General features: G+C 40.4%; 1 protein-coding gene across 1 annotated transcript in view; it reads right to left on the bottom strand.

Annotated features, from left to right (window-relative positions):
- csmd3a (CUB and Sushi multiple domains 3a) overlaps window positions 1-2,810 on the bottom strand; it is a 302,574-nt gene extending 299,764 nt beyond the window's left edge. The window contains exon 1 of the mRNA XM_053487612.1: window positions 2,614-2,810. Within this exon, the coding sequence (XP_053343587.1) occupies window positions 2,614-2,770 (157 nt within the window). The 5' untranslated portion in view covers window positions 2,771-2,810. The remainder of the gene's footprint in view (window positions 1-2,613) is intronic.
- Between the last annotated feature and the right edge of the window lie 7,817 nt (window positions 2,811-10,627).

Below are 10,627 nucleotides of genomic sequence, written 5' to 3' on the forward strand. Positions count from 1 at the left end.
TTTAACATCTGCACAAGCAACCTACTCATGATCTCAGCTTGAACCTAGTGAGTTCTCCAGCATAAGAAGCTTGTAGCTCCTGATAAAAGGCCAAAATATTATAATAAATAACATTTATTTATTTACATACACATGACTAGACTACTAAAGTGACTCATGGCTTAAACAGTTAAGGATACTGAACAGGAGGTCAAGAGTTCAAGCCCCAGCACCATCAACCTGCCAACTGTTTGGCCCTTGAGCGCGGCCCCTTAACCTTTCGCTCCAGTGGCAGACTCTGCGCTCTGAACTTCAAACTGGCATATTTTAAAAAGGATTTCACTGTGCCGTAATGATCATCTGATACATACTAGTAAATAATTTATTAACAAATTTAACTCGAATTTGATTTAATTATGAAAGCAATAAAACACTTTAGTTCATGCTTTTATTCCAAAATAATGAATTCATGACTAACTCTGCATCACACCGCCCTGTCGCTGATTACTGGTCTATTCAGGCAGATCTACTACTTATTCAGCTGTGCCATTCCGTGCTTTATGACTAACAGCAAGGTCACATCATGTGGAAGTGGTCAAAACACCTACACCCTGCAAGCAAGAAAGTATGCCATACGGAAATTTATCTCTCTTCCTCTATTGAATATAAAACCTACCATGTCATTCACAAACACTCACATATGCTGTTTTTTGCAAAATGTGTTCACATACAGTCCTGAGCAAAACTCCTGCCCCCTCTCCCCCATTTTTCTTCATATTTTGCTTCCAAAGAGTCAGACTTTCTAGTATTTTTCAGTTTAAGAGGAATGTTTTTTGTTTGTTAAGCCACACAGTGACCTATGAATCATTCAAGCATAAAAAATTCATTCAGCTTAAGGCATGAACCAGTGAGAAACAGGTGCATGACAGATAATTGATGACAGAAAATTTAATGCACATTAAATACATTAATGCACATTGAATTGTTAATAGTGTTCATTAATGCACCCTAAGTGTAAACATTCCCCCCCTTTCCCTCCTCTCTCATTGCAACTCTTGCAATTCTTGTTTGCCGCTTACTTGTTGTATATTATGTGAACTGGCTGCTGTAACAATACAATTTCCCATTGGGATTAATAAAGAACTCGTACTGAACTCATATACAGTATGTTCATGATGACAAGAAATAATGGATTCTCTCTCACTCAGTCATCGTCTAGGGTGCCAATCCATCACAGGGCACATATACACAGACTCACACACTTATGCATACACTACAAACAATTCAGGAACACCAACTACATGTCTGTGGACCATGGGAGGAGACCAGAGTACCCAGAGGAAACCCACCAATCACAGAGAGAACATACAAAATCCATGCATACAAAATTCCCCCGAAAGAGGGAATCAAACCCAGACCCTGGAGGTGCAAAGCAACAGTGCCAACCACTAAACCAACAGGATTCTGAATAATCCAAGTGTACACGTTATAGGCTGAATGCATGACTGTATGTTGAAGTGAACACCATTTGGAGGTCTTGCTCATGCATGCACAAATACAGTACAGTCACATCTAACGCTTCGCAAACATGGCACGGGTTGGGTTTTCCAGCGTGATAGAAAGTAAGCACTTGAACCAACATGCATGCATTTATCCCCGTATGCATAATTAACCTGTCTGCACAGCTTGCCCTGATCTTCACATGGCAGGTCACAAAGATGATGCAGCATGAACAAGGTTAAGGCGAAAGACATGCACCATGAATAATCAATACTGTATCCCAACAGACTAATGAGAAGCTGAAAAGCTTGAAAGGACAAACATGGAGAGCAAAGCAGGAGTGTTAAACTGAGTGTTTGAGCTCTTTCTGAACACGGTCGTATTTCATGCTTCTGTGTGGACTGCGTTGTCACGCAGACGCGTCTGCGCATGCGTGCGCAACAATTTACCTCCACAGCTGTGCGCGCTCAAAACCGTGTGCACTCAGCATCATCTATCCATCACTATCAACCAAAGTGTCTCTTCTCATCCCTGCGCCTTCAAAACTGCACTCCTGTACATACATCTAAGTTTATTTAAAAAAAGAAAGTCGTGTGTGTGTGTGTGTGTGTGTGGGTGATCATGAAATAAAATCCCCCTTTCAGTGCAAAACTTTAGAATGAGATCGATTTAACCGCTGACGTGCTGGAGAAAAGCACATCCACATCATCACTATGGTCCTGCTTCTGAATGCAATAAAGCCCTGCTGGGATTTGGATGAAATTGTTTAACACTGCAAAAAAAAAAAAAAAAAAAACCCTGCGCATCATGAACATCATCAGCCTCCAGCAGGTCCAAGAAGGTGTTAATGCGTTATGCAGACATGACTCCACAGATGCATAAGATCACTTAATGCGAAATAATGCAACATTTTACAAACTGATAAATAATATTAAAAAAAAAAAACTAAAAAAAAAAGGCAATGAGTGTATTTCCCTTCATTCAATGTATTCGCTTTAATTAACCCCATATGAATGGATTGCGTAATAACGCGAAATAAGAAAAAATAATAATAAATGTGATTATTAGACTGTTAGATCAGCGCCCTGGTTATTTTTTTTTTCTTTTTTCTTTTTTTTCTTGTGGCGCGCTTACCGTGCGCGCGGGTGCACATCAAAGAAAACACGACGCTCCAAACGACAAATCCGCCTTTGATCCTGGCCGCTTTGGCGCGAGAAGAGTCCGCGCGCGGAGAGCACCGGACGCATCCTCCGTCGGAAAGGAGTACAAATCCACCGCGAGCGTCTGTCATGTCGGAGCGTCTTGACTGGGAAAAATATACACACACACTCTCTCTCACACACACACTCACTCACTCACTCACGCACGCACACACACACCCAGGCTGGTGCTCGGCGATCAGAGAGCGGCGGTGGCGGCGGCAGCGTTACGGCGAGACTCGGTGCGGGAGTCGCGGGCACTGGACGCGACCATCGCGGCCGTCGCGGGAACAGACCTCTCCGGAGCTCCTCGGCACGATCCGACCACCCGACAGCATGTGGGTGCTGCTCTTAAATCAGCGCTCAATACGCACACACACACTCACACGCATACATAGGCGCACACACATACACACCCCGAAAAAAAAATAAATATAAATATATATGCTCCAACGGTCTGATCGTAGCGCGCGGGATCCCGAGGATGGAGAAAGTGTGTTAAAGCGGAAAGTCGGAGCGGTGCGTGTGATAAGCATGCAACTTTTCCTCTCTTTCCCGAGCTGCGGATTTGTGGAGTCTGCTTAGAATGGAAATCGAGTTCTGATCTGAAAGCGTGCTGTGAAATGTGCGACTTAGGATGGAGTCTTCTGCCATCTATAGGTTATACAAGCAACTCAGACGTCTCTCTCCCTCTCTCTCTCTCTCTTTCTCTCTCACTCTCTCTAAAACACACACTGCTATCGTAAAAAAAACAAAAAAGCATTTTAGAGGTTGATTGAGGAGAATAATAAAACAAATTGCTGCATTAGTCTTACCTAAACCTAAAAGTTTGGATCGGTGGCTCAGTGGCATTGGAATGCCGAGGGTCCAGGTTTAATTCCCACCTAATGCCCAAACCCCAGCCACTGAATGCAGTCCCGGACCCAAGCCCGGATAAAATGGTGAAGGTACTGTAGCGCATTGCTGCTTCATTTGTAGGTGCCAAGCTGAAGGCCCCGGGTTTAATACTTACCCAATGCCCAAGATGCAATGCCAGTCCCAAGCCCGGATAAAATGGCAAGGTTGCGCATTATTCTTAGATAGCAGTACTCACCTTCCATTCCAAAGGCCCGGGTTCACTGCCCAAACCCCAGCCACTGGATGCAATGCCGGGCCCAATCCTGGCTAAAATTGGAGGGTTGCATATTGGTGGCTCAGTTGGTAGGCTTCTCACCTGCCATGCTGAAGGCCTGGGTTCAATTCCCTCTCGATGCAAACCCAAGCCACTGGATGCAGTCGTGACCAAGCCCGTATCAAATAAAAGGCTTGCGTCTGGAAGTTGAGTGTAAAATCAGCGCCAAGCTGTGTGGGTCCGCTGTGGCAACTCCTTGACGGGAAAAACAGAACCAACATCTTCAACAGAATCCTCCCTATTTTTTAAGATATAATTTTAAACAATTACACATTTTGTTGCCTCAAAGAAAAATAACACCTTTTTGTCACAAACTAAGCTCATTGATTTTAGACACATGATGTGGCAATCAATTTCTACCACTGCGACAAAAGACAGCAGAGTGTCAGAAATATTTTGATTAACGTCTCAGTATGAGCACTACTGTGATGCTCAGCTAAAGCCACAGATAGGAGGATGACACCGAACTCAGAAATATACAAAAACATACTGATGGAAAGAAAAATAATGCTGCACATGCCCAAGCCTAAATAAAATAGGGAGAGTGGGATCAGTGGCACAGCAAATAGACATATTGGATGATCAACTGCGATAAGAAGAACAACCTCATGCGTTTCGTAAACCAAGTTTCTGCACACTATGTAATTTAGTTTTTATTGCAGGTGTATCATTAGAGGATCTTCAACTTGTGGTCTGACATGAAGAACACGCATTATTACACGATATCTCTTATAGAATTTTATAACACACTGTAAGACGCGAGTGGTGGCACGGTGGTGCTAAGCGCTGTGGTCTCGCACCTGCAGGGTCGAGGGGTTGATTCCTGTCTCGGGTCTGTCTGAGTGGAACTTGCCTGTTCTCCCAGTGCTTGGTGGGTTTATTTCAAGTACTCTATTTTAAGTTTCCTCCCACAGACATGCAGATTAGACTGTCATTCTTAAATTTTGTGTGTGCACCCTGTCCAGGGTGGTACCTGCCTAAAGTGCCCAAAGTCTCCTGGAATAGGCTCCAGTATCCCGCAGATATGTACTTTTTATTTGATTTTCATTCGTGACAAATACTGTACGATCTTAAATGAAATTAATTTGTCTAAACCTTGCTTTTAAGAAGAACAAATAAATAACCAAACTTTGCACCATATGAAATTCTCCACTTCTTTTTTTTTCCCTTTTTTCTGTGTAAAACCCTACAACCCTACTTGCACCCTTTAAAAATTGCATAAGAGTACAACTCCTTTAACTCAAAGCCAGACCCAACAGACATCCAAAGAACATTTGTGAACGCTTGTCTAATCATTATTTTTCAATCAGACTTTAAAAGTGTGCTTAAATCAAACTCTACAACTCTATAAATACTCTAAAACTCCATAAGAACCCAACCAATAGAACCAATACGCATAATCCTGCAAACCCTTGTTTAAATTTTATTTTTATGAAATCACTCTACTGTGAGATTAGAACCTAAAGTCACATGTCCTGTCTCTCTATGAAACTCCTGAAGGTAAAGTTCTTAAAAATATATAGAACCAAATAAGCCAACTAGGATTATCAATAATCCGCAGGACAAACTCTTGTTGAACTCAAGTGAAGAATAAGAGAACACAGTTCTGAGAGTAAAAACTCCCTTTATTTTGCTATATAATCTCCTCCCACACTAATGCACTTATCCCAGCGTTTCACTAGTGCTTAGATACCATCAAGGTAGAAAGTTTTTTACGATCAGATTTCCTGCTTTACATCTGGAATGCTGGCTTCCCAGGAACTCCTTTAACGGTCCAAACATGTGGAAATGGCTTGGATCGAGGTCAGGACTGTACAGAAGGATTGAAAGTGGTGTTGGTCCATGATTATGTGTACAGTCACACACAGACAGTTGTGTTTCTTCTGCAAGTTGGCGACAAATTGTCTGCCGATTTTCAATATCAGGGGTTCCACTCGTTTAATGTTCATTAGAACGACTGCACCGGGCTCCGAGCCACCACACAGCTGTACAACCTTCTTTAAAATGTTTGCACCATTCAAATGTTATGCTGCTGCTAAGAGTCTTATTACTGTATTGTGCTTGAAGTCCTCTGTACAATAGAGTACAATACATAAGTTCTTGGTTTGACTCGAACGGCATTTGTCTAATGATTTTTCATTCCAATAAAAAAAAGCACAGTTTTTAAGGAGTAAAACTTTTTCAAATTATAAAACCCATTACTCATGCTGCTCTATTGTACCCCCAAAAAGTTTTATGCATTATTTTAAAGAACCACTGAAGTACCCTGTCTAAAACTGCACAATAAGCAATACATATTGGTACGTTATAAATGTGCATCTCTTGATGTTTCTTCAGTTCCCTCTGAGAAAACTTTTTAAGACTTTATGTTAAACCCTGCAACAGAGAGCTTTCCTGACAGAAAGTTCTATTTGAGAGGTAAGAACACTTAACTGACCTTAAAGAACCATTTCTCATTCTCACACTAGATGCTTGAACTGTACCTGTAGTTTTGTGGTGTATCACATACAGTTTAAGAACAAACAATTTTAAAATCCCCCAAAGTTTGCTGTAAATATTTCTGTAAAGGTATTCACTCTTGGTGCATTGGCCATTAAAGCAAAATCTATTATTCATGTCCCTTATGCAGCAGGTAGCACTGCTGCCATACAGGTTCTGGGTCCTAAGCTTCCTCAGGTTACTCTCCGTGTGAAGTTGTTTTTTATGTTAACAATGTCCTTGTGAGTGTCCTCTATGTGCTCCAGTTGATCCTACCTCCCAACATCATAATAAAGGTGGGTTCTTTATGCTAAATTTGGACACAGTGCAGAATGAAACTCAACCTGGAGTTAAACAAATGAAAATGCGTCACAATGACACCTGGGGTTCACAGTTTACGTGTCAAAGTGAGTTGGAAGACTGAGAGGCATTCAAGTCAAACTGGGACTTGTAATGAAATCACAGTTAAATTAAATTGTAAAACTGATTGACATTTACAAAAGTACAGTTGGGGTGTGACCTCGCTACACGCTATTTCCACATGTTTGGCCCCTTGATGGAGTTTCTGGGAGAACAACGTTTCAGATGTGAAGCAGGCAAAATCAAATCAATCATGGCTCTGGTGTACTGAGAAAACTTTCTACCTTGATGGTATCTAAGCACCAATGCAATGCTGGGATAAGTGCATTAGTGTAGCAGGAGATAATATAGAGAAATAGAGTTTTTTACTCTTGCAACTGTATTCTGTTATCCTGCACAATCAAAAAAGTCCTGGTTTGACTTATACACCCCTTGTAGAATCTTGAATCTATGCGAACTCAAACTCACATGCATTAAAAAACAATACAAAATGTTAGTACAATTTAGAAAGAAGAACATAAACACATGATTCACAAAGACATGTTCCTGGTTAATTGTCCATGGCACATCTGGGAATTTCTGTCCACACATTATTATGAAACAGATTCCTAAAAGACTAATGGACTACTCGGTATGAGAAAGAGTGTGAGCATCTTAAGTGCTGTCCGTGGTCCTGAATTAATAGAGCCCAAACGTGTAAGCTACAGTTGAAGCAGGCTTTTTATATACGAACACAAAGGAATAACAGAGCATGGGGGTTAAACTGGAAGTCGATAGAGCATTTAACATCTCCCTCCATAAATTAGGCAAAGGCATAAATTAATGAGTACAACCAGACATGTCCTCGACACATTCGCGCCTTGAGAGCGGTTATAATTTGCTGACATCTGAAAGGTCAGCGTGTTATGAGTTTATCACAAGATCCAGATTAATTTTTTTTTTTCAAGCAAGGAACAGCTTTAAAGAGTTTTATAGAGCAGATTTACTGCGTGTTCCGACAAAGTTTGTTTTTAGTTTGTTGAGTTTCTGGGAGAAAAAGTGAATGTCATAACTTTTAGTATTTATGAGCCTGAGTGTTAGTTCTATAGCAACTAGCTTCATGGATAATTAGATAAGTAGTGTTTTAGATAAGATGCATGAAGCTAGCAGCAATTATATTAGGTGTGCATTTTAATGACTAGTGGCTTAGTTCGTTAGGAAGCATCGTTAGTGTGACCTCTTTAATGTACCCCACTGGGTTTAGCTAGTTTTTAATGATTAAACCATGTGCATTTTGGTTAATTCACTCAGTTTCTTGGCCACACATTACAATAATAACCAAAAGCTTACTTCTAGATGGGATACAAGCAAAAGAGAACTTTTTTCATGTACTGTAGCATTGTCCCTGAGGCAGCATGGTGGCTTAGAGGTTAAGTCTGTTGGCTCACATGTCTAGAGTTGGGGGTTTGTATCTCATCTGCTGTCTGTATATATAAAGGTGGCTTTACAACGTGTTTCTTGTTCTCTTTAAGTTAATTAGTGGTACCAAATTGCCCTATTGTATAATCGTAAGTACAGTAAGAGTGCTTGTACATTGCATGCATTCCACACCTTGTGCCATGAGTCCAGGAGGGGGTATTATCCCAATTTCGCTGACTTCAAACAAAGTCTAAATGACAGTTATGAAGTTGGATTTGCTTGGTCTTTACCACTACTACTATAACTTACTACTTACTTAGTGTAATTTTTTTCTGGATATCCAATATGTAACATTTAGTAAATTAACATAATTGAACACTATGTGTTCATAGTGACATTTCTAGACCTTTTGCAGACACAGGACTACCATGACATCAGACACAACAGAGGATGGCAGAAAAAACATCAACTGACATTAGCAATTGATCGCTTCTGTCTGCTGATTATGTTCTTATGCAGTACACTGTGGTGGACTTTATAACTCATTAAAAAGAAAAATGATCCTGTGAAAAGGGATGGAGAAGGTAATAAAAGATGTTCATTTGCAGAAGTATGATTTGTTATTATAACGTGATTAACTAAGATGGTGTAGAAATATGTGAATTAGTTTTCTAGTGTTAGCTTATTCAGTGCTTCTGTTGCAAATAAGATGTACAGTATGCTATGTCATATGCTGTGCTTTACGCTTCATAACATTGACATTTTAAACTTTATAATTAATAGCCAAATAACTCTTCTGGGGTTGAATCGTAAATAGAGTAAAATGTAAAGCTTGTGTTTTATATAGGGTGTACAATCCCTTTTTCCACACACAAAGTTGTGCCCTTGATCAGGGGTTAAAGAGGGATTTGGGATTCAGCCTTGTTTTAGAAGCTGGTTAGCATGCAATTACTAGAAATACAATATTGTTTTCTTGCTGAAAGTGCTTTTGTGGAAGCAAAAAAAAAAAAAGCAAGGTTTTGAATGTGGGTTTTGCCATCTGGTAAGTTCAATTCAATTCAATTTTATTCGTACAGCGCTTTTAACAATGGCCATTGTGACAAGGCAGCTTTACAGAATTAAAAATTATGGAAATGTGAATGAAATGTGGGAAAATATGTTTAAATCAAAATCAACATCAGATCAGTCCCTGATGAGTAAGCTGTGGGCAGCTGTGACAAGGAAAATCTCACTGAGATGGGAATAGGAAGAAGCTCTTGAGAGGAACCAGATTGAGCAGGGAACCCATCCTCATTTGGGTGATAACAGATAGAAAGGATTGGTCTGCAGGCATACTTTACTGTGTGTTAGGTGGCTGGAAGTTCAATTTACAGTAATATATGATGCGTTTAGTTAATATGGAGTCCAGTTTTGTTATTGAAGGCTCAGGTACAAAATTGTATGAAATTTCAGTCCTGGACTATTGAGCAACAGCAGACACAAGCCATTGAAGAACAGCTGTCTGCATCAGTCGAGGGCCATCCCCAGTCACATCGCATACCAAACAGACCACATGGGGCCTCCATGTGATGAGATCTCCAGGATGAGTCAGACATGACCAGAGAACTACCTAAGTAACAGGGTAAGTAATGTCCATTTTGTTGTCCAGAAGTGGGTGGGACCAGTCAGGGGTCAAAAAGGTCTTCTCCACCGGTCTCCTTCTTGAACCAGGTAATACAAAAGTCCAAACTGGAGAGAAATATATTGCCTTTGTTTGCATAGTTGAAGTTTTTAATCCCCAGAAATAGCTCACTGGAAGAAAAAGTATATTCCCATGGGTGACAGGTACCAGAAAGCAGGTCAATAGCACAATTGTATTCACAACGAAAGGGGAAAATATGTGGCTCAGTCTAGCTGTTACGAAGTAATAACCAGATTAGGAAACCAAATCAGGTCACCAGTATGAAAGCACTGAAATCAATCCATTAGGGGCATTTCAAAGATCACACAAGAGATAATGAGAAGGGGAATTTTTAAGTTTATCTGAGACCAAGATAGAAGATAAAAAACTCAAGTGTTTATTCAGATATTCAGCAAACATCCGAAATAAATGACATACACAAAAACGGTACGGAAACGAAAAAACAAACAAATAAAAGGGCAAATGCAAATAAAAAAATGGGTAGAAATTTCCAAACCATGTACCTAGACTGCTACTGGGTCATGGGTCATTTGGTTCTGGGCTGGAGTGAGTGCATTAGTCTTTCTATAAAACTGCTCTGAGGAAATGATATCTTGAAATAAGGTAACAAAGTCGTACAGAGAGAGCCTTATCTTCATCGGTGTTCTTTTGTCAAGGAGCACCCATAGTGGACCAACAATCCACATACAATTTGGCACAGGTTTTCTTTTCTTTTTTTTACCCTTTGTGACACAACCCTCCTATCCTATCCTATCCAAGCTTGGGATCGACACTATGGAAGCATCCTGTGACTGGTTATCAAATGTGAACCTTCTGCATGGCAAGGGAGACGCTTATCACTGACCCACAAATGTCCCTTAA

This window comes from Clarias gariepinus, chromosome 26 (assembly GCF_024256425.1).
Source record: "Clarias gariepinus isolate MV-2021 ecotype Netherlands chromosome 26, CGAR_prim_01v2, whole genome shotgun sequence".
Classification (NCBI taxonomy): Eukaryota; Metazoa; Chordata; class Actinopteri; order Siluriformes; family Clariidae; genus Clarias; species Clarias gariepinus.